Source organism: Misgurnus anguillicaudatus, chromosome 2 (genome assembly GCF_027580225.2).
Source record: "Misgurnus anguillicaudatus chromosome 2, ASM2758022v2, whole genome shotgun sequence".
Classification (NCBI taxonomy): domain Eukaryota; kingdom Metazoa; phylum Chordata; class Actinopteri; order Cypriniformes; family Cobitidae; genus Misgurnus; species Misgurnus anguillicaudatus.
The window spans coordinates 12,751,657-12,776,461 of record NC_073338.2 but is presented as its reverse complement, the minus strand read 5'-3'; the positions used below and the strand labels follow the sequence as shown (position 1 = coordinate 12,776,461).

General features: G+C 39.7%; 3 protein-coding genes across 3 annotated transcripts; all 3 read right to left on the bottom strand.

The window, feature by feature from the left end:
• Positions 1-15,311: 15,311 nt before the first annotated feature.
• LOC141366078 (uncharacterized) lies at positions 15,312-19,813 on the bottom strand. Its single transcript, XM_073871135.1, has 9 exons — positions 19,511-19,813; positions 19,206-19,277; positions 18,920-19,005; positions 18,309-18,428; positions 18,180-18,227; positions 17,684-17,773; positions 17,366-17,431; positions 15,927-16,959; positions 15,312-15,848 (listed from the first exon to the last, which is right to left on the bottom strand). Exons 1-8 carry the CDS (start codon positions 19,686-19,688, stop codon positions 16,858-16,860), a joined length of 762 nt encoding a protein of 253 aa, XP_073727236.1. The 5' UTR covers positions 19,689-19,813; the 3' UTR covers positions 15,312-15,848; positions 15,927-16,857.
• Positions 19,805-20,873, bottom strand: LOC129443332 (HMG domain-containing protein 3-like). The gene is made up of 3 exons (XM_073871141.1): positions 20,530-20,873; positions 20,279-20,420; positions 19,805-20,147 (listed from the first exon to the last, which is right to left on the bottom strand). Exons 1-3 carry the CDS (start codon positions 20,677-20,679, stop codon positions 19,822-19,824), a joined length of 618 nt encoding a protein of 205 aa, XP_073727242.1. The 5' UTR covers positions 20,680-20,873; the 3' UTR covers positions 19,805-19,821.
• Positions 20,874-21,052: 179 nt separating this feature from the next.
• On the bottom strand, positions 21,053-23,934 carry LOC141366077 (uncharacterized). Its single transcript, XM_073871132.1, has 2 exons — positions 21,342-23,934; positions 21,053-21,251 (listed from the first exon to the last, which is right to left on the bottom strand). Exon 1 carries the CDS (start codon positions 22,775-22,777, stop codon positions 21,683-21,685), a length of 1,095 nt encoding a protein of 364 aa, XP_073727233.1. The 5' UTR covers positions 22,778-23,934; the 3' UTR covers positions 21,053-21,251; positions 21,342-21,682.
• Between the last annotated feature and the right edge of the window lie 871 nt (positions 23,935-24,805).

Genomic DNA, 24,805 nt, shown 5'->3' with positions numbered 1-24,805 from the left:
GAATGCTGAGGGTGTTTGGAGAAGGGAACAGGTCCCCATTCCTGCATCAGTAAAGGACTATAACAAGCACATGGGTGGTGTTGATCTTTCTGATGCGCTAATTGGATATTACAATGTTTTGCACAAGACCAGAAAATGGTACAAAACATTGTTTTTTCATTTCATTGACATTGCTGTGGTAAAAAGCTTTATTCTTCACAAGAAACTTGCCACTTCTCAAAACATAACCCCTCTCACCCAAAAACAATTCAGAGAACAACTTATATCTGAATTGGTAAATGTAGCCACAGAGCCATCAGATCCTTCACAGCCTTCAACATCTGCCACTTCGTCAACCACACCGAACCCAGATTTGAAATGCCTGCCGGCATACTTTGGAGATGATGCCACAATTGTAAGAAGAGTCTGTGCATTGTGCAAACTAAAAGACATAAAAGTAAAGACTCCTGTTTATTGCGTGAAGTGCAGTGTGCCACTTTGCATGGTGTCCACTCGCAACTGCTTCATGGAGTGGCACCTTGAGGGACATTCAAATAGCTAATTGGGACTGTTGCCAAATGTTGCACTTTTTTTTTCGTTTTTACAGTTTTAAAAGTGATGTTTGCACTGTTTTTTACTTTTGCTTATTTGTTTACATTTTATTAGAACTTTTTTACATTTTGTGTGAAATAAAGCAATTACATTTGCACTACTTGTTTTTACAAAGTAATAGATGTTTGCACTGTTTTTTACTTTTGCTTATTTGTTTACATTTTATTAGAACTTTTTACATTTTGTGTGAAATAAAGCCATTACATTTGCACTACTTGTTTTTATAAAGTAATAGATGTTTGCACTGTTTTTTACTTTTGCTTATTTGTTTACATTTTATTAGAACTTTTTACATTTTGTGTGAAAAAAGAAATAACATTTGAACTGCTTGTTTTTACTACTTATTTGTTACATAGTATTCTTACATTATAATATTTTTTGTATATTTTGAAAATTTGCTATTTATTATATAAATAAATGACAAAACATATGATTGGGTCTTTCAGGTCTGTTACTATGTTTATCATAAAGTGAAAGTATTATTTTGGTGGTGATGGGCCTTTATAATTGCTTGTGTTTGCACTTTTGATATGTGGGCACCTTGGAGATTTGGATGACAAAATGGGTTCCTTGAGGTGCATTAGAATAACTCTTGAATGCAACATGATAGAGTAAAAATTCTTGTTTGCAGTATTTTCTGACACCTTCTAGAATCAAACAGAACTATCTGCAGGTTGCTGGTACACACAGGACCTGAGTTATACACTTTCAAAGACCTAATTTAAAACAAAAAATAAAAAAGCCCCATGTGTTTTTTTATTTACCATGGGATGAACAACACATAATGTAATGTTTATTAGGTTTAGCAGTGTTTTATGAAATTTTGAGCTGTTCCCTGTAAAATGAGACCAAAGTAATGCATTTACTCCACTGTATGTGGGTGTGGGGAGCTTTCAGATTTGGGTATGCCAAATTCAGGCGGAAATTACAAAAAAAGGACACCGTGCCTCCTTTGAGATGAAATAGAATATCTCTTGAATAAAATAAGCCAGGAATCAAACAAAACTGTCTGTAGGTTTCGTGACCACACAGGGCCAGAGTTATACACTTTCAAATACAGACTTTAGAACAAAAATCAAAAAGCGCCTATTTTTTTGTGTTTATCAGAGGGCTGAGAACACATACAACCATGCTTATCACTTTCAGCAGTGTATTATAAAATTTGGAGGGGTTTCCTGTAAAATGACATCAAAATTTTGCATTTACTCCACTGTATGTGGTTATAATGGGCTTTTGAATTTGGGCATGCCACATTCAGGCGGAAATCCCCAAAATAGCCTCAGAGTGTAAGAGGTTAAGTATCTTGTTTATGTTGTTTGACCCCTTGTGGGTTTTTGTTTTCCTGTTTTGTTTGTTAATAAAAGTGTCTTTTGTGAAACTGCTGTCTGCATTTGGGTTCTGTCCACCATTTCTGACAGAACGAACGAGCCAGTTTAGAACCCAGCAGACAGCATGGACACAGCCCGGCGGGTGCACCAAGCCCACATTCTATTCGGTCTCCGCCCGAAGGAGGCCGATGAAAGGAGCTTTGCATATGACTTTATGCAGGCAGCGAGGTACACGGACTTTAACGAGGCAGAGCTAAAGATTATTTTTAACAGCTGCCTCAATGAGCCCCTAAAGCTAAGCGAGCAGAGGATGCTGAGACCCCTGGGCTTCCAGGACATGGTCTGGTACCTTAGTAACCGGCCCAAGGCCTTAGCCGAGGCCGCACCCCCAGCCCCACTGTCCCCAATTCTAGAGGATTGCCTCCTGGCCGTTGCATCCTTGGAGGACCCTGCCCTGCAGACTTCAACAACTGAAGGTCCAGCTCCACCAGTTAGCATTTGTGGGAAACGGCCAAGGAGGACGTCATGGGATACAGGGTCTAAAAACTCCTCTGCGGAACCAGCCATGGCAGCGGTAGCCCCTCTGGACTCTAATACAGTCTCTGCTGTATTCCCTCAGCCGGCCACAAGCTCTGTGGGCCGGTCTAAGATAAAGAGGAGGAAAAAGGGGACATCGGTCTCCCAGCCACAGCAGCCAGCGCAACCACACAAACCTGCGCAGCCACAGCAGCCAGCGCATCCGATGGAGCCTGTGCAGTTTGCGCAGCCACAGGACCCCTGTCTATCCCCAAAGCCTGCCTTGTTACCTGTCTCTGCACCAAAGCCAGCTGCAGCACCCACTGTCTCTGCACCACAGTCAGCTGCAGTGCCCCATGTCTCTGCAACGCTGCCAGTTGCTGCATCCCCTGTCTCTGCCTCCCAGCCCACTGCAGTGCCCCCTGTCTCAACCCCTGCTGCAGGATGCACCGCTTCCTGTCTCGGTCCCTATCTCTGCTCCCCAGCCCGCTGCATCAACCCCTGTCTTGATCCCTGTTTCACCTCCACTGTCAGCTGCAGCATCTCCTGTTTTGGTACCCGTTTTGTCTCTGCTGTCAGCACCCCCTGTCTTGCCATCAGTGTCACCCTCTGTCTCCATGGCTTCCCTGGACTCTCTCTCCTCCCTTGGAAGCCCTGGTTTGTCTTCCCATGTGCTCTTTCCTGCCCCTTCTCAGCCCAGAAGTCCGCATCGGCTCACGACAAAAACAACATAAACAACGTAAACACTTCTGAATTCGATCGGATCGGACAAAGGCGTTTAGTCTATGATCGCCACAGTTTACTGAGATTGCGAACGATATTCAGAGAAGGGATCGCTGATTTAAATGGCATGGACAAACTAAGGGACTTAGGACTGCTGTGTGCACCCGGCGCAACTAGCTCTGTCCCGGTACATTGTTCCAACATTACCTGGAAGGGACGACATTGGCGGCGGCGGTGTATGCGGAAGCGTAAGCGGGGTTGCCGCGGCGGTGCAGGCGCAAGATTGAAAGCAAACCCGTGCAGATCGCCATTACCATCGATTCTGGTAGCAAACGTCCGATCATTGGAAAACAAACTGGATTATCTCCGACTAGATTTATCATCATCACGACAGGTGAGAGACTGCTGTGCACTAGTTTTTACGGAGACCTGGTTAAATGAGACGGTTACAGAGGAGGCTGTTAATCTGGATGGTCTAATTACCTTTCGAGCTGATAGGTCTAGGATTCTCAGTGGAAAAACTTGTGGTGGTGGAGTATGCATATACATTAACAAAAGATGGTGTACGGATGCAAAGAAGTCCTTCTCATACTGTTCCCCAGATATAGAGGTCCTGATTGTTAAATGCCGTCCTTTTTATATGCTGATGTTGTATCCAGCTATATCTATAAATGTATGGAAGATGTTAGTGTCACCAAGAATATGACTGTCAGAGCAAATGAGAAAATGTGGATGACAGCTGAGGTGCGATCCCTGTTAAAGGAAAGAAACTCTGCTTTTAAAGCTGGTAATGAGGATGCCCTCAGGTCTGCCCGTGCAAAATTGAACAAGGCCATCAGACTGGCAAAAAAAGCCCATGGTCAAAGAATCCAAGATCATTTTACAGACTATAGAGACACCAGGCGACTCTGGCAGGGAATTCAGTCTGCTACAGATTATAAATCTATTACCCTGTCCTGTAATGATAATATTGAGTTTTTGAATGACCTGAATAAATACTTTGGTAGGTTCGATGCTCTGAACAATACTCCAGCAGTGAAGGCCGTCTCTCAATTCAATGAAAGGGCGTTGAGCCTTGACCCGGAGGATGTCTTTAAAACCCTGAGGAAAATTAATCCTAGAAAGGCTGCAGGTCCAGACAGTATACCTGGTCAAGTGCTAAAGCAATGTGCAGAACAACTTACACAGGTCTTCACAGATATATTTAACACCTCCTTGTCTCAAGCTGTTGTGCCTTCTTGTTATAAAACCTCAGCCATCATTCCTGTGCCAAAAACATCTCCCATTTCCTGTTTAAATGACTACCGGCCAGTAGCATTGACCTCTGTAATAATGAAGTGTTTCGAAAGGCTGGTGAAGGAATACATTATTTCCATACTGCCCACCTCTTTTGATCCATTTCAGTTTGCATACCGCTCAAACCGGTCGACGGAGGATGCAATAGCTACTGCACTACATCTGAGCTTGGACCACTTGGAAGAAAGGAATGCATGGGTCAGGATGCTTTTTGTTGATTTTAGCTCGGCGTTTAACACCATAATCCCCCAGCATCTGGTGAACAAACTGGGACCCCTGGGATTGAACATATCTCGTCAGAACTGGATTCTTGATTTCCTGACAAACAGGCCTCAGTTTGTACGAGTGGGAAAAAATTCGTCAGCCACCATCTCATTAAGCACCGGCTCACCGCAGGGGTGTGTCTTGAGCCCCCTTTTATATACTCTTATGACCCATGACTGCTGTGCAAGATTTGAGTCCAATCACATTATTAAATATGCTGACGACACAACAGTGGTGGGTCTTATTCAGGGGAATGATGAGTCCAATTATAGGGAGGAGGTGAAATACTTTACAAAATAGTGTCAAAATAACAACTTAATCCTGAATGTGGCAAAAACCAAAGAGGTTGTGACCGACTTCAGAAGAAATCAGCCTGTGCACAGACCAGTCCTCATCGACAGCGTTATGGTGGAGTCAGTGGAGCACATGAAGTTTTTAGGGGTCCATATTTCTGATCACCTGACCTGGTCCCTACATACTTCCTCCCTTATCAAAAAAGCCAACCAGCGCCTGTATTTTTTAAGGAGGCCCACTTTAATCCATCTGTCCTCACGACCTTCTACAGGGGAACTATTGAGAGTGTTCTAACACGTAACATCTCTCTCTGGTATGAAAGCAGCAGTGCTTCAGAGAAAAAAGCCCTGAGGAGGGTGGTGAGGTCAGCTGAGAGGATCACGGGGGTAACACTAGCCCCCATTGAGAACTTGGCCAAACAGCGTTGCCTCTCTAGGGCAAGTAAAATCATTAAGGATGTCACACACCCTTGCAACATCTGGTTTTCTCTTCTACCTTCAGGAAGACGGTATCGAAGTCTGAGATGTAGATCTGTGCGGTTTCGGAATAGTTTTTTCCCGACAGCAATCAGACTGATGAACAATACCACGCTATAGCTTGGGCTGGGTGAAATAAAAAATGGCTGTGAGGTGTATGTGTATATGTGGTGACTATTTAGTGTATATATGGGGATTTGTTGGCTGTGTTATGATTATTATGATACTATATTTTGATAGTATATTTATTCTTATTATTTATGACTGCTGAGGATGTTTACTTGTGTGTTTTTGTGGTGGTCCTATGCAACGTAATTTCGTTCTGCATTGCACTTCTTGTAGTGTATTTGTTTAGAATGACAATAAAAATTCTTGAATCATGAATCCGGCATTGGGGATGTCCTTTGATCGTTCGCATTACAAGCAGTGGGAAGAGTGGCTTCTTCTATTATCCAAAAGGTAAACTGTTGAACTGAAAAGGATGTTTTTAAGTGCAAGGCGTGTGATTTGTTTAGTCATTTGCAGCAAATTTGTGTTGAGGAGCTATAAAGCTGATGGAAGTTTGGAGGTTGTACTCACCCCTTTGTGCCCATGTTGCTTTATTTTTGAGATCAAAAGCTGGAGTCCCATGTAGCAACTTGCTAGCAACCACTCTTTTTAAAACACGTAAAGGCTTTACAAATTCACGAGATGGGGTATTACTGGTGTTTTTATGTCATAGAATACAATGTGAAAATATCTTGACTTTTGAATGATGGAACCTTGTGACCATGTCCACCTATACAGAAGAGCTTTCCATGTTTTTCCAAAGATATTACAATGTTGCCCTAAACCAAAGAACAGACACCACTCCTAGGACCAACCAGGCCAGCCAGCACACACCAAGGCTGGAAAATAAGCATGCAGCATCTACAGAAAAGCCCAAGAACCCCACTGCAAACCAAGGCATTCTTATCCAGAACTTCATCCAAGCCTGTTATGTACATACCCAAACCAGAGTCAACAGACCAGAACACAACCACTTCTACCTACACCCCTCAGCAAGCACAGGCAGCAGAATCCTGTCAACCTGAGTTATCCCCAGACAGTGAGCAGGAACTCAACATCAATACCTGCACAAGCCCAAACAACAGAGCTAAAATACATTAACCAGATCCTCAACCTAATCTGCTCACACCACCTGTCCTAGGACAAGACCTGCAAACTAATGTAACACCCCATGGAGAGCAAAGCATTTATCATAACATATTGGAACATTCAAAACCTACAGTAAGATCATCTGCATTTCGCCTAAAGAGCAAAAACACTAGACATTATCATCCTGTAGGAGACATGGAACAGAGGAGATGGACCCACTGGCCGCCCTACAGGATACAAAGAAAGTATCATCTCATTCATTTAACTGCCCAGAGTGACACAAGGAAGAGACTCAAGAGGAATGCTTATTTGGTATAATCCAATTTGGCCAGTTTTGGGCTTAGGGCCAATCAGCTTGTTTTATAGATGACGCGTTTACCCCCGCATGTTTCCACACATGTGCTGCTTAAAAGTCAAGCACACCTGAAGTTAACATCCACATTTCTTCACCAAAGTTGTTTCAAACAGCTTACCATCTATTTGCCAAATTGCCGACATCCTTAACACACCCTCTATGATTTGCAGATGGCCCCTAAAGCAGCCTAGGGGTATGCAGCCAATATCAAACCTAAAACTAACTTTACCTCGCTCCTCTGTGAAGCCTAATATACAAACACAGGTTCCGTTTGACGCCGCCTAACGCAATGTTGTTTGGTCACGAGCAACTTCGTGACCGTCAGAGTTTACCACAGATGTGAAAACAACAAAATACGGACCGTGGATATTAAGTCTTAACCCGCCATTGTTTACAAATACAACAATGAGCTCACCGGCCGCGCGCCACAGGTAACTTCCGCTTTTTTCCGCGTTTACTGGTATTTTGATACATGTTAATGATGTCTTACTGGTAAAAAGATGGAATGTCACTGCATGTGTGAACAGCACGTTTTTGTATTTACTGGTAAATTCATTTTGGTAAATTCATGGTAATAACAACAAGCACCTCCTCAGATCACGTCCGCCTTCCGCAATGTTTGTTTTCACTCCGCACGTGAACAATGAATTGGGCACGCACAAACTACCTCATCAACTAGATTTATCGTTGTTATCGCGAGGCGACAGATTTTCACCGCTAGGATAAATTTTGGTGGTATATCGCAAACGATAAGATATCGCCCATCCCTAGTTGAGCCCAGAGAAAAGCCCCCTGAGCCAACTGCACGTACAACTGACTTTACAATCCAAAACATATCAAACTGAACTCCAACCCCCAATTAAAAATGAATCAAATAAAAAAACACAAAAAATGGCATAGCCTGTTGGCCTTTGATGAAAAAGCCACCGAACACATTTTTATAGCGGTCGGTTTCGAGTGCGCTGCAGCTGTTCTTCAGTGTATAAAATAATGGTGTGATTCGTTATGATCGCAAAAACAAAATAACAAAGCATCCTTTTATTTCACAAAACAATATATTTGAGATATTATTTGATAGACTATTAAGTGTGGATGTTTAAAATCTCTAGCCTGGTCAGGACATTAATGGATCAAATCAACAGATTTGCAAAGGTTTATTTATCTCCACATATCATAAATAATAATTAGCAGGTTAACTTTGCAGTATACCACATTATATATTTCCTACTATGTTTATATGATTTATATATATATATATATATATATATATATATATATATATATATATATATATATATATATATATATATATATATATATATATATATATTTAATGGAAATAAACGTCCGACATGGCAATAAATATCCTCACAACATTATTATTTCTCAAAACTTTTGTTTTCTTACAGTTATTCAAATTCAATTCGTACTAACAAGTCTAAATAAGCAATAACAGTGGAAAAAAAACATTATTATCTCTCAAAACTTTATATGACAAAATTATATAAATATTAGGGCTGTCAATAGACTAAAAAAATTAATCTAGATTAATCGCATGATTTCATGAGTTAACTCGCAAATAATCGCAAATTAATCGCACATTTTTATCCGTTCTAAATTTACATTAATTTAACACTTTTCAGTTTTTTTTACACTTTTACTCTAATCATATACACATATATAGATGCTTTATGCAAATGTATGTTAACAACAGCCTGTTTACATTTTTAACAGAACCATCAAGCCATTGTTTTGTATATGAATTTTTCTTTCAGAAGAATTTTCTTTCTCCATTTTTGTTTGATGCTGCATCATTTGTGACATGTGCTGGCAAATTGAGTCAGAATTAGCACATTTTCAAAAAAAAAAGTTGTTCATATTTTAAAATTCTCTATTAAAACATAGAACAATGCATGGTTTGGTGGAACAAAATATGACAGAACTACACCTGTTTGAAGTTGAAAGAGTCAGCAAAGTTAAATTACCAGAAAAATGACCACATCCATACATTAAATTACCACATCAATACCTTAAAATCACTGGTAAAACTATAAGATTTAGCACACACAAAGCATCATCAATATATTAAACTTTTTTTTCTTTTGTTTGATTGACATTGTGACAGACTGCTTAAAATCTAAGTGATCTAATATAATGTTACACATCAGATATTTTTACCCAACAGTTAACCAAATATTTACTTAAGACATAACAGACTATAGATCCTACCTGCGTGAATTCTTATCAAAACAGATATTTGTAAAACTTTAATTTTGTGTAGATGTCTATATATCTCGGTCCCGTGCACGCGCTTCAGATGTCAGTCAGTCACCATGAGGAAGATTGCTTTTGAGTCTTGTCGCTCTTAATAACTCTTTAACATTAATCAGGTACCGAACTTTATCTCTCTTAATGACTCTTTTAACATCAAGCAAGTCCTGCAGTCTATTTTCTAAGTCATGCATAAAAGCGAAACCAAAATAAATTGAGATGCATCTTTGTATTAGAATAAGCATTAGGAGGATGGTAACGTTACACCTCAGATGTATAAATAAAGATCATTTCAGATGTCCAACAAGCATTTAGAGCATTGGATTTGCTAGACGATTGCTCTTATTTCTATGCAAACCTTTGAATCATTTAGACAGGATCCCATTTGCGTGTTGCGTTAATCGCCGTTAATAAAATGTGTGGCGTTAAAATGAATTTGCGTTAACGCGTTATCAACGCGTTAATTTTGACAGCCCTAATAAATATATATAAATTATATAAATAATATAAATTGTTATAAAGAAAATATTCTTACATTTATTCAAAGATGCACACATTATTCTTTTTATTATTTCCTGTTTATGCAGGTTCGACCCTATTTTTGTATTTATTTTTTGACAACCGAGGGCCGGTGGTCTACAAAATTTCCCAGTAGATTTTTTTGGTCACACTCCGCCCCTGAACATTGCACATCGTGTCGGGAAGAGGTCTGCCTGCCTGGTGATGTTAGGCCCACTACGCCACACGTTGTGTCTATGATACCAGGGCTGCAGCTATCCGTTCTGCACTCGGAGGTGAGCACAGGTCTGAAGAACATACATCAGATAAATCCACCATTAGATCAGCAAGATAGGTAGATTCACAGTAAACTGGTGGTATTAACACTCTGGGGTCGGCTGCGGCGCAAGCTCTTTATTTTTCATTCACTCCGCAAAAAGACTTAGATAACTCTGCTGATTTTGGACATACAGATATGATTTATACATCATTTAAAACGTTAAAGTGTCTATTTTTTTCTGTCCACTCCCAATAAAAACAGAATGTTGTGCTTTTCGCAAAATTAAGAAAAAAACATGATGCGCGTTTTGTTCTCTCTCCCTCAGTGAAGTCCTTTCAGAAACGCGTCAGAAAAATAAACTGTAACTTAACGAATACATGTCATAGAAACAAAAGATAAACGTCTAAATAATGCTTGGAATGTCAACTTTTAAATGACGTAAGTGAGATCGAAAACATATATTGTCTTTCGGTGTAAACTGTATGAGAAGGAGGAGAAGTACCGTCTATCTCTTGTTACCTGATTATCTCTAAGAGATGAGATCGCCACACCCCCGCGCCATTGAAGTGAACGAGCAGAAACATCCATATGCCTAACTCGTGCCTCCTGCAGTCAATGAATACGCAATCCACAATCCAGTCTCTACATTCCTTATTGTTTCATCCGAATGCACAAAACACGACATCTAAATCCTTATTTACTTGCGTATGTGTGTCAGTATCTCCACAGGGTTCCCGCGGGGTCTTAAAAAGTCTAAAATTCAGAATGTTAAATTTAAGGCCTTAAAAAGTCTTAAAAACACCCAAATTTTTATCCCAGGTCTTAAATTTAATTTACCCAAGTCTTAAATTTCTTACCTATTTTCATTCCCAAAAAGCATTGTCCGCAGAATATAAAATAGTAATTTAAAACACTGAAGAACTAACTTAATCAGTGGCGGAGGCAGAAAGTGTATGATGGTGGGTCTCTAAAAAGAAACGTTCCGCCCTTTGTCAAAATCCACGCAAATCGTGCCATAAGCTATATTTCAGGTGTTGTGATCTGACTGTTTACTGTGGGTTTGGCGAGAAACAATCCTTAAACTTAGTTCTGTATAAGCAAAAATCTTTTTCGGGGTAATTTATAAGCCCGTGGCTTACCTGAGCATTTGCCAGGTTCTGAAACATAGAGGACACAGAAGCGAACAAAGATCAATGCTGCTTTATTGAAAATCAACTTAAACAGTCGGGCCGTCGAGTCACGAGCCACCAACAGCGTGTCAACTTTAGTGTTACACAGTTTTATATTTTAGACTTTAATATTGCTCTTTGCTGCGATGCACTTCAACCTAACACGCTTTCCCTTCAGCTCTCCACAAACATCAGCGATTGACAGACGGAAAGCAAGAAAGTACCGTAATAAACCATATATTTCAAAAAAGTGCAATTGTCTTTTAGGAACAATTCAAACGTTTTGATTGCGCAAATGCTTCAGGAGTTACGGTTAAATGAACAGCGGTAGATCAGAGCCTTTTCGCATAGGCAGGCTGCTACATACGGCATCGCCTGGTTTATTTAAGTTAAAGGGATACTTCACCGATTTAGCATTCAGCTCTGCATCCGCAGAAACCCGGCAGCACCACTGAATGACCATGTTTCCCTCCCTCACCTCCCCCTGAGAGGAGAGACATCTGCATTTTGGTTCTGCAAAAAAGTCCTCCGATGATGCAAAAATTGTCATATTACATCATCGGAGGACTATTTTGCAGAACCAAAATGCAGATATCCCTCCTCTCAGGGGGAAATGATGGAGGGAAACATGGTCATTCAGTAATACTGCCGGGTTTCTACAGATACAAAGCTGAATGCTAAATCGGTGAAGTATCCCTTTAACTGAGCATTACATTCGCAAGTCATAAGCATATTACAACAATTAACGATTAACTAAGAATAATAATCAATGTTTTAAAGTTATTATTCTTTATAAACAGGCACAAGATATATACACAGCACACAGTCAGTTGTACATTAAACATTATGGGGTGGTTTCCCAGGCAGGGATTATCTTAAACCAGGACTAGGTCTTAGTTTAATTATGACATATATAACTAGTTTGAATAAACATGCCTTACTAAAACCATTACTTGTGTGCATTTTGATGTATTTTAAGATATGTCAGTGCAAATTGTTTTCAAGTTTGGAAAGCTCTTATCCCTGTCTGGGAAACCTCCCCTATAAGCTTACGTACTACAGAGTGTGATGCATTTTAAAGCTTTAAAGTTGTATGAGGCAGTGTAAAACTAGGCACAAACCAGCAGCTGACCATACTAACTGATCTTATATTAGTGAATTTTATTTGTCAAAAAACATTGTTGATAGAATTTTATAAAAATACTACTTACACATTTTAGTGTGATGTATAAATATTGTAAATCAATGCATTTCTTGACTATTAATTAAGAAAAATCACAGCTCTTTGCCTCTAACTCAATGTATATCAATGGCTCACTATGAGCCATTTTTGGGCTTCCATTGTCAGAAGTGTCTTCCTAAAGGGCTATGGGTAAAATTTGTCGGCGCCAACACTCGCGGTCTAATAGAGTTAAGCATAATGTATTTCCATGTATTTTGATTATCTGTTTTAAAACTGCGTTCATTTTATATTTTTCTATAACTGAATCAATAAAAATAGAACGTTTTAAGAATTTCTGAGATCATTTGAATGCTTCTAGTAATGTGTCGTGTTGGTCTTAAATTTTACTCATAATGGTCTTAAAAGGTCTTAAAAAGGTCTTAAATTTAACTTGCTGAAACCTGCAGGAACCCTGGCTCTCCTTAAATCACAGCCTATTCATCAGGTACTCCTGAGTAAGTCCTACAATGTGTTGAAACAACATGATTTTATTTTTTGCAAAATGCTCTGACTTTTCTGAATTGTCTTTTTAGAAACCATCCACGAAGATATATAGACTTTTGTGCTGTCTTATTTTTTTCTGTTGATTTATTATTAAATTTTTTTAGGTGCTGTGTTAAGAAATCCTGCCTACAGAGTTCCAATGAGGCTGATATAAAGATGACTGTGAGAAACTGGCTGCGGCTGTCTGAGCAGAGACAGGAATGGGGGCGGCAAAGGCGGGACAAGCAAGCATCTTAAGTGAAATAATTGATTGGACTGATTCTGGAGTATGACTTATTCTGGAGGGAATTTCTAATTTTTGTTGCAGTTTGCTATGGGACGGTTTCAAGGACAGGGATTAGACTAGTTCTAGACTAAAATAAATGTAAGAGCTGTCCAAACTGAAAACAACTTGCACTGACATATCATAAAATACATCAGTGTCTTTTGTGATGCTTCAAAATGCACACAAGTAATGTTTTTATTAAGACATGTTATTAAAACGAGTTATATTTCAGAATTAAACTAAGGCCTAGTCCCGGTTTAGGATAATCCCTGTCCGGGAAACCACCCCAAAGTGTAATTTGTGGAGTGTTAAAATAAATGAAACTGCCTTTGCAAAAACAAAGTAAAAAAAAAATTCCAGATGCCCTTCTGTTTTGTTATTTCTCCTGGAAAACTCACTGATCCATTTTTTTCTGTTAGACTGACATTTACCAGGTTGTCAGATTGTGTATGAAATACACCCTACACATAACAATCACTTACTTTCAATTTAAACTTTTTTTGTCATAAAACCTGGCAACTCAAAAGGAAGCGGCTGCAGAGTGCGCAGCCACGGACGGAGTCTTGCATGCAAGTGGGCTAGTTGCCTACTTCTCAACTAGCTCTTGTCAAATTGTTAGGGAAGAAATTTTATGATTAACACAACATAAACTGTTATTGAGTGCTGATTGTTGTTGATACACAATATGAAATTAGTTAGCCTGCAGGGGTCTCCAACATTGTGAGCAAGGGCTACAACAATATGGATAAAACAATCTGGAGGGCTACTTTTTTATTTATTCTACTCAAAACTTTTTTGTTTTACTTACTGATTTTATTTTATTTTACTTTTTGATATGTTTTAGTATTGTTTAACATGTTAACATACGTAAACCAAGCCAAGTTAATATAAAACATATGTATGTAATAAATAAATATTACAATTGAGACTAATAGAATGTGCTGGCACCATGGAGACCCCTGGCCTAAACAAATCAATTATATAACGGTGGGATCCTGATGCCTCGCTCCCTTTAACACTGGAACAGCTGCTTTATAAGCATGCTGTGACGTTTACATCGATGCAGCCGAAAATCAGCTGTGTTCAATGGGAGAGCGAAGCGGATCGCGCCGCATATAGGTCATAATAATTAGGGCGGGTTTACGTTGGCTCACGGTCGGCGATCATTCTAATGCCACCATCTTCCCGATATCTTGCCTATTAGCTACCGATCTCCATAAGACATCTCACCGAGGCACTTTATGTCGGGCAAATACATGCGCCCCAACGTCGGTAAGAGCTAAATTGCTGTCTGGGAATATTGCTACGAACCTGTATTAATTTATTTGTACTAATAAACACAAAGGACGATATTTTGAGGAATGTTGATAATCAAACTGTCCATGAGCCACACTGACTTCTATAGAGGTTTGTAACAAGTGAGAAATTTGGAGAATTTTTTTTTTTTAAGAAACTATCCCTTGTTGTTAGCACAATTTAGATGCTGTGGCATCGTGAGAGGGTATGTAATAGAGGCAAGGTATCTGACATCTAGGTGGTTGCAGCATGGGGACTACAAACCAAGATGGCCACCGGGTCCCGGACTACAATTACCCAAGTATGACTCGCTGCAGCATGCGGTGGACATCCAACCCCGCCCACATCCAAGTGTCACGCCAGATGCCACGCCCATGTCCAATACGTCACCGCGTGACTCACATATATGGCACAACATGACGACGACTCGTCACTGAAACCTGATTTGTTGTGCCAAAACGATACAACTTCCTATCGGAACTATGTCGAATTATTCAGTTTATGGCGCTGTCTGGACTGGAGATCTAAATAAAATAATGTTATATTTCGTTTTACCAATACGTTTTCTTATGTTTGTAAAGGATGTCTATGCTAAAATGGCACACATTTAATCGAGGTCACCTCCTAAATCCGTAAAGAATGTATAATACACGGAGCTAATGTCATCAAAACGTCTAACGTTAAATTGCGTATACTTCACCTTATAATGTAATGCGATTTATAAAACCATTTACTGTATTATTATAATAATATAATTTAAATACATTTAAATGTTTTAAGTTTAATTGGACAGTACCTTTTGCTATTGTAAATGTCACGGTTAACCTTTCATTATAATTTTTATTGATAATGTTCCACTTATCATACATTTGAATGACAGGTTTAATATGCAATAGTCTTAGTCTACATAGACTATACATTTAGTAATATTACATTGTTCTTTAGCCCTTGCTCATCAACACAACTTGATATTAAAAGTGTCCAGATTTTATAGATACTTAAAGATAAATAAAAGAGTCACATTTTACTTCATTGGGTTTTATTGCATTTATAATTTTTTACAAAAAAAGTAATCTTATTTTTGGAACATGGCATGGACCTTCAGCCCCTGTTGTTCATTACAATTAGAAATAAATGTGTCCAGGTCCTCAGCACATTCAAAAACAAATAAAAACACATCCCTCGCATCATCTGATTCTCCCTGCAGGTAGTCCTCGATGGCCTGCTGTTGATTTTCCCTGTCCATTTGGAGAAAGGCAGGCTCTGTCACCTCCCCACAAAACAAATTGCGGTTCATCTGTATCCAGGACCATGCTGGACCAATGTCCCTTTTAAACTTCCACTTCATGCTTTTTTGGTACTCCTGTAATAAATAGAGAATACATGTATGTTTATGTGTGGGGAAAGATGTTGTAGTTCTGCTGTGGAGATGAGTATTTACCTCATCATTGTCCTCTTCAACCATCGCAGGATCCCTTGTGGGTGACTGCTTAGTGGTGGTGGACTCTGACACCCTGAAGACAAGCTCAAGGGTTAGGTAAACAGACTATTTGTATAAAACCTTTATAGCTTTCTTGACACTCAAAACATTCAAGACATTGAAAACATTCAACACCGTGTTCCTTCTGGAGACAGTTAATTTTAAAGGGATGGTTCACAGAAACAAAAAAAATCTGTCATTTACTCACCCCCATGTTGTTACGAACCTGTATAAATTTCTTTGTTCTGATGAATACAAAGATGTTTTGAAGTACATTATGACAAAAAAATTTATTTTTGGGTGAACTATCCCTTTAACATTCCAGGAGTGTCTCTAGGTGAGTGTACCTTGCAGGTGACATGTTTTGTAGGAGCAAATGACACCACCACCTACGGAGCTGAGGGATGTCATCCTGGCAGATATGAGACAAAGCTTAGAATACAGCTGAAAAATGTACTGGAAGAAAGAAGAAACTTTTTTGTACATGTTTTTTGACATATGATAACTAGCAGCCATCTTGTAAAGTGATAGTTAATATAAAAGATTAACTGTTTACTGATTACAGTTGCATCAACAGAATGATTTGCACTGTGCTGCCCCTTAATCACCCCACCACTCCCATCCCTGAAGCCATAGACAGGTGCAAAAGACTTACGTGATGGCCAAATGAAACTGGCCTGATTTATTGACATTGTTTGCACCTACAAAACTTTTAAGGGCAACCGTCTAGAACTTACAGAGCAAGAACAATAAGGAGAATGTCATTTGAGGAACATCATGCAGTGCTCAAACAACATTCAACCTTTAAAACTTCAGAACACAAACTTACATGAACAATGAACGTTTTTTCCAAAACATCATGTCATAAGAACCACTGAACCGTTCAGAATATTTAAAAATTCAACATGAACATGTTTACATAGTTAATGTCACCATAACCATTAACACTGGCTGAGTCAAGCTGATAAATCCAAAATCGCTTTGGAAGCAAGACCTGTGAAATACAGTGTTGAGTGCATTTGACTCATTAATGCCTTGCTTTACATAGCAGACACAACCTGGTGTATCACAATCTATGGTCATAGGGAGAACCAGGGAATTCTCTGCTAACCATAAACACCATACTTGCATTTAATGTGGATCAATTAACACCTCTAGCAATAAATCTGTGTTTTCATGTCAAACAGTTTTTTTTCAGCACAGTCTCACAGCTGGATCAAAAGCTCACGCGCCATGTCTGTGACCACTGACACATTACCTTGCTGTGCTTTTGGTAGAAGTCTTTTAAGTTACACATTCATTAAAAATTTGTCATTGTTTTCATAAGAAAATACATGCGTCAAAATACCTGGCTCTATACTATCAATTTTACTAGTAGTGCTGAGCATTTAAAGACTTACACTAAGAAACCAATGTCCAGGTTTCCACACAGGGAAAAGGATGCAGTCTTTTGATGCTGCATTATCCTATAGGTGAAAATTGAGAAAAGAAAAACAATGTCTCTTTTAAAAAAGGTCATATTGTTTTGCTTTGCACACTTCACATACCAAAGATACTGTGACTAAATCCAAATTTGCAAAGGTGTTTCAAATATTACCCCAATAGCACCCATCCCAAATATAAATAAGAAAGCAAACACTAAAAAACGCCAATATTCAAGTAATAACAAAAACAGCATGTAACAAGGTGCAGATATTGGCACAAAAAGAAGTACTTACAGGTAGAATCAGAAATGGGTCTTGGACATGAGGTGGATGCCAAGTGGCAACAGCATCAGCATCAGCATCAACTGCACAGATGTCCTTTCCCTGACAAGACAACACTTTAAGTCATTACATACATACATACATACATACATACATACATACATACGTACGTACATAGTTTAACTCTAGCCTTTGACATATTAATGTAGCGTTAGTAAAAAAATTAAAACAGCAGACAACAAGCTTGACTGTGACTGATTGGGTGGGCTAAGAAGCTGTACCAAGACCCTGAGGAGGAGCATCAATGCTATACAATGCCCTTTTAGTACATAATAAAAAGGTACCAAATTCTTATTTACTTAAAGATAGCAGAAGATGAACAGAGCAAGCATGCCTTTTTAATTTTGGGGTCTCTACAGACACACTGATATTGAAAACATGAAAAAGCATGTTGCATAATATGTGACCTTTAGGATCACATTACAATATTCCAAATAGTTTTACAGACCTCCTCCTTAGCGATTTCACAGATCAACTCCAAACAACAGTTGACAATCTATAACAGAGAAAGGGTTAGTTATAAACAACTGACATATGGGACTAAAAAACAACAAAAACAACTGCTTTATCCACTGACTCTTGCATCCAACTCTTCCTTTGAGCCCAAAGTTTGGAAGTCCCATCTTGTCAAATTGTGGGTGCACAGTTCTCCCACTAACTCAGTGGCTGATTTCTTGTGATCCAGCACATCATCAAGCTGTAGGACAAGAGGAGATTTAGGCACTTCTGAGCTGATACTTCATGAAGTACCACAACTCACAGCAACCAAATCATTATGATTACATTATTTATATAAACAATGGTTCATAACAGACCCATAACATGTTAACAGATCAACAACCATAAGTACACAAACACAGAAAGAGGTCACAAATTCAGACCAAAACCATAACTACCAAGAAATACTCTAAGTGACCTGATATCCTCTTGTTTAATCATCAACGAGCACCACGAACCACTCGGTGAGTAGCACAGTTTTGAAAATGAACGTTAAGTGTTGTTTTAATGACATGTTTGTGCATGGCCCTTGACTTCCATTCTGAAGCAGTCAAGAGACGCTTCTAAACGAGTCAAAAAGTCAAGACATGACACATCATCAAAATTTCTGTGTCCATCACTGTAGTTCATCCAAAACAAACCAGAAATGAGACTTAAAGTGTTAAATACCGGAAATATTCTTTAACATACCTGTGAATCCAGAATGGCTGATCTAGCACCTATGTGCTCCAGATGAGTTAGTCCACAACAGACAAGACTGCACCCTAGAAGATCTCCTGTCACACATACCAAAACAATGTTTAAACCAACAACCACGGCAAACATTTAACTTTCAATTGGCGCCTGAAGGAAACCATTTAGCTCCAGAGTATCCAGTAAAAAGAAACTTGACTGTTCAAATCGTAAACACAAATGTGTTGTAGGTTTCAATAGAGATGTTTAAAAAAGGCTTACAAACAGCATACTACAGGCATACCATGGACAAGTGCCTCAGCTTCACCTGGACCATCAGCTTGCGGAGTCCTTATGGCTGCTGCTTTAGTTGATGCTGTCAAAAATAAAGTTCAATTGAATTTAGATACATATATTGTAATGTATACATTTGTAATCTCCACAAAACATATTAAAATTTCTAATATGCATTTATAATTGGTTACAATGTTTAAAATATCAGAGAAAAAGTCATGAAGAATCATCTACTTACAATAGATGACACCATACTGCTAATTTACAAAAACATTTATTACCACAATGATTTTAAAATGAGGGTGGAATACATACCCAACACTGTCTGACCATTGGAATTTAACGCTATGTCCACACCCATGCCCAGTCTAGTCTTCATGTTCTCTATGGTTCTGGAGTTTTTGTAGATATTATTGTGATGTAAGATGTTCCGCATCAGAAAGATGTGTGAGGAGGGAGTCATCATATTAAGAAAATGGTTATTTTTTCTCATTCCAGAGAAGAGCTGTTCGGCACACTGGCTATTGAGCCAACCACACAACTCCGGGACCAGTTCCACCTTGCGCAAGGTATCCCTGGCGTCCTTTGAATTAGCCTCGTAAGAACGATCATACAATGCATAATGTTCACATGATTAGAGGGTGGCTATTTTTATCTGGCACTGTCTTTTTTGCCAGTAGCCAGGGCAAGTTTACTTTTTTCTGTCCACAATTGGCCAACTCAATATTTTCCTCTGTAGGCTCTAGCAGCCTGCCCCCATGAGGATGGAAGGTTTCGGGTTTTCTAATGTTAGTGTGGGTTGCCAAACCTCTGGCAAAATCATACAATGAAACATTTGGAAAGTGTTTCATTGAAAGCAAAAGGTCTGCAAAATCCATCGGGCTCTCAGCTCTGATGTTAAATTTGACCCCATAGACCACAGCACAAGGACAGGTGACCACAGCCCATCCACCTGTTAAAGGAAAACACAAATCATAGAACTTCAATACTATACAATACTATATACTTCAATGCCCATTTAAAAGTACAGTAAACAAAGAACTGTTTGTACAAGTTCTCTCTCTGCAATACAACACAACATACCAGATGCTCCCCAGATCTGCGAAAACACTTTGTTGTAGATGGCTCTATTTTTCATTTCTTGCTGCAGTCTTTTAACCAAATCCATTCGTGAACCCTTGGGGTCAATGCCACACTGCCTACATAATGACCGCACTGCCTCCATCTATAAATAATCATTAGAAAAGTTGGCCTATTAAAATCCTAGTACGATTCAGCAATACACTTATATAAACTGACATAGCTCACAGGTAGTGATTTAATGAGTAAAATACCTTGATCTTTAGAAGCTCATCTGTCAACCGGTCCTCTGTGATGTTGAACTGTGATGCCTCCTTCCCACTATATGGAGAGTGCACCTTCTCATACTCTGTATTGAGAAGATGATCCCCGCTTCTAGTGTGAGGACCAATCCAGCAATCCATGGAACCCAGTTGTGGTAGCTCGGACGGACCACAAATGGGTTTGCCTTATTGTCTTTGAATAAAAAAATACTAATAGAATATATCATATCATATATCCATAGTAAAGGAAACAAACACTACACTGTGATCCCGTTCTATCAGGGTATACAGTCACTGTGTGAATCATACTCACTTGGAACCAAGCCACGGCTGATCATTTCCAGAGAAACATGTTCCCAGAAATCTTCAGCATTCACCTTTCCATCAAAATCCTCTGGCACTTCCTCAATGCTGCCAACTAAAGAAAAATAGAATATATTACACATAAGTCTTACCCAAGGTGTGGATAAAATATAAGAGTAAAAAACTAATACATGTGTGGACTTACCAGGCATACTAAAAACACCCTTCTTATGAAGGTCCATTACGACAGACACTGGATGGTAACCACACGTTACGCATGCAAAAGTGTAGGTGTGGTCGGATAGTGCCTCAAAACTCAAGTAGGCATGCAGGATCCTTGTTTTTGAAGGAAAGGCTTTCCCCGAGGTCCTCTCCAAGACCTCAATTGCACTTCCTACAGCCTGGTGAGTCTGTCAATATAGATGTCACACTAAAGACTTTACAATACGTATTTGTTGTTGTTGTTTATGATTGCAAATTCTATTCATCTAGGTTCTTACCTGGAGACTGTTGCGCAGAAAATGGCACAAGTGTATCGACAGAAGTATGTGGTCGTCAAAATTATAGATACCATCACACCACTCCTGATATCGATATACCATGCCACATCTATAGCACTGTTTCCTGTACATTGATATTCCTGCCAAAAGCATGTTACAGTAAAGGGGTTACGCAATTCTGTTACTTCATACAGTTCAACCATATACAATAAACAACATTAAAATGAGTGCATGGAGACATTATTAAGCCTACAAGTGGAAAGGAAGATACTGATATCAGGGGTTATCAACACTTAACACTACATGTAGACAGAAATTAAATGTTGAATTAATGACAAAATTCACAAAAAATAAAACAACAAACCTTCTATGACATTGGTCATTGTTAGGATTTTGGCTTTTGATGTGATGAGCAAAGGTTCACTTAGTGGAATTACCTCAGAACATTCTGTGCAAAAGGCTTCAGATGGTGTGAAGCTCAGAGGAAAATTACAAGATTTTAACACATTTGAGGGGATGACTGCAGGTAGTTTTTTTTTATCAAAGATGTACCTAACCATCCGAGACAGATTCTGGCCTTCGGGTGGGTACTGGGCTCCTTTGTCTTCCTCCAAACTTTCAACATTTGAAGGAAATTGTTGTGAAATGCTATCCTCCTCAATACTTCTGGTTTTCCGGAAGGATGCCCTGTCCACTTCAAATAGGTGCCACTTTGCCACATTTTTGTGAATGCATGACTGCCTTGGTTTGGCACAAGGACAATGCCAAGAAATGGTTTTGGCATCATACATAACCATGACTCGACCAAGCCTGCTGTAGTACGAAATCGTGGGCTCGAATACAGAAATGTATTTTTTTTGGCTAGGCCCAAAAACAGTCACAAGGCAGGAGAGAGGGGCTCCTGCATCAACTGCTTCTTTCTGCCGTGCCAAACACCGCTTCTTCTTGTCCTCTCCAAACCACCTTTCATCGACCATGGTCTGTAAAACTGGCTCAGTCAGTAAGGGAATGTCCCTTTCGGCTGGTGGGCAGTATGAAAGTGATTGAAGGTGGTGGCACTCATAAGAACGGATGTTTGATCTTTTTGCAAATTCTGTGTTAATTCTGCAGATGTCAAGTTCACATGTTGTTCTTTGTTCTGAACCCCACGTTTTCTTGATGACGTGGATTGGAGTGCTAGGTGCTGAAAATGATTTGGCTACAGCATAGACACCACTTCTAAAATCCACACACTGCGAGTTAAGATGGTTCTGAGCAGTAATGTCTGTTTTTACTGGTGTATGTCGTCTCAAAATATGCAGCCTTACATTTCTTCTGTTAAGTGACAGTCCACAATGAGGACACATGATTGTCTCTCTCTTCTTTTTAATTTTTGGGGGTGGGGGTTGTGCAAAGGAGCCAGGTTCTGAGGTAAGGGGGGTAAACACGGAAGTCATTCTTTCATCTCTCTTCCTATGTGCTTGTGGTGTTGGACCAAAAGAGTCAGGACCAGGGGAAATGGAGGGAGAGACTGTACGCTGGGTAGATGTTGGAGGGTGTGTCGGGCATGCAGCTACAGAAAGAGCTGGAGATGCTGCAAGTGGATCTTTCAAAGAGCATTTGGCAACATGCCTAATGTATTGGTCCCTGCGTACTACAGTCTGGCTGCAGTACAGACAGTGAAAATGGGCTGTGGTCCTGCAAATTTTGTTGCATTTTGAGATGAAGTAACCTGTAAGAGTGTATCAACAAGGTTATTAACATTGCAGAGTGTATACACAATACATATTATATATAGAAAAATAAATGTAACAACATTTCATCACTTCAATGATTCCTAAGAAACTACAGGTCATCTTGTGCATCTTCATTTTCAGAGGCAAGTGCATTTTTTTAAACTACAATTCTAAAACAATCAAAATCTAGAGAAATGCTTCCACCATACCTCCATGCTCAACTGCATGGCATATGTGGTTTTCAAAGTGCAATGTAAAAGATAGCTTTTCATTGGTAGTGCAACTACAGCAGGGACATTCAGGGTGTTTTCACATATACACTGTTTAGGTCGGCCCAAATGACGTGTTGCTCCGAGTACGGTGCGTTTGGGTCAGTGTGAACACAACAGCCGCACTCGGGTGCGCACTAAACGGCCGCTCCGAGACCGGTCTAAACAGGTGGTCTCGGAGTGGCTGTCGCCGAACTCTGGTGTGACCCAGCTGTGGTGTGAACACTGCCGGACCTCGGGCCGAACCAAATACAGGAAGTTCTCCACATGTTTGAGCCACTGGGCTTCCGTTGTGACGTGAGCCGGGTGTTATATTGTGGGTTAACAACAAACAAGCCAATCCTGGTCCGTTGCATAGAGATTCGCTGTCTCCTTTACGTTTGAGCTGATGATTTTATTAATGCATAGCTGTCCTCCACACACAAATAGTGACATTATGGGGCTTTTTGGCAAACGGCTCCGTGAGAAAGGCTTTAATAGAACAGCTACGCAATTTCGCGTTAAAGCAAAGAAACTTTGCAAAGACGAGCATCGTTTATCTCCACATCTTGATAGCTGCGCTCTCTCTGTCAGGCTGGTTGTCGTGGAAACGTGGGGGTGGTCATGAGACGGTAACAGCTGTCAGAGACCAATGACAGCGCTGACCGTTGTCACATGGTGTACGGTGCGGCATTTCGAGTAAAGTAAAAAATATATATATGTGAACACGGACCGCACTAACTGAAAAATGATACAATGTATTTTGGTGCGCTCCGAGGCCGCACCACGGTGCGCACCAACATATGTGAAAACAACCTCAAATATCCCATCCGGGTGTGCCTCATAAGCCTTGAAAAGTGAAGCCTCTGGCTCTTTGATCGCCCCCTGGTGGCTGGCTGCAGTACAAGTCATAACCCTGCCCTCTCCATTCAAATGAATAGGACTTTGCTCTAAATAAGAAAAATATTTACACTTCCAATAAAAGTTTTTGAAAGATGGTTTTGGTCCTTTCAAGTAGTTGTTATCACGCTGATATATGTTCAAGTGTTAATTTTTGTGATAAGTTTCATTTTAGTTTGTAATTTGATGCTATAGAAACGGGGCGTGTCGTTATGATTGGAGAGGTTGAATTGGCCGCGCGAGCGTTTGGGCGGAAGTTTGATACCGCGGCTCCGCCTCTGGCTTCACGGACGATTCCTTCTGCGCATGCCTCGGCTCCAAACTGACGTTTATACGTAACATGGCGGCAACCGTGGTCGGACATTTTTGGCTTCAATTCATTACAATGGTGGGAGGCGACGTCGCGTCGTCCATCTTTTTTACAGTCTATGATCCCATCCTGGCAGAAGTGTTCTGCTGCATCATGCTTGTCTGTGAAATTTCAGCTAATTTTACACACAGCACAATTTGGTTTTAATGATCAGTGCAGCAAATTCATGCAGACACACACAGGCACAGAAACACACACAATGAGTTCTTATTATGATTTAGAATAAATGTT

Coding starts and splice junctions, on each gene's coding strand:
- LOC141366078 (XM_073871135.1), bottom strand. CDS start 19,688: ATGAGAAAAAATAACCATTTTCTTAATATGATGACTCCCTCCTCACAC. Junction 19,278..19,510: donor CAATGGTCAGACAGTGTTGG/GTATGTATTCCA, acceptor TATTTTTGACAG/CATCAACTAAAGCAGCAGCC. Junction 17,432..17,683: donor ACCCATTTCTGATTCTACCT/GTAAGTACTTCT, acceptor TTTCACCTATAG/GATAATGCAGCATCAAAAGA.
- LOC141366077 (XM_073871132.1), bottom strand. CDS start 22,777: ATGACTTCCGTGTTTACCCCCCTTACCTCAGAACCTGGCTCCTTTGCA.
- LOC129443332 (XM_073871141.1), bottom strand. CDS start 20,679: ATGGATTGCTGGATTGGTCCTCACACTAGAAGCGGGGATCATCTTCTC. Junction 20,421..20,529: donor ATGAGCTTCTAAAGATCAAG/GTATTTTACTCA, acceptor GATTATTTATAG/ATGGAGGCAGTGCGGTCATT. Junction 20,148..20,278: donor GCAGATCTGGGGAGCATCTG/GTATGTTGTGTT, acceptor TTCCTTTAACAG/GTGGATGGGCTGTGGTCACC.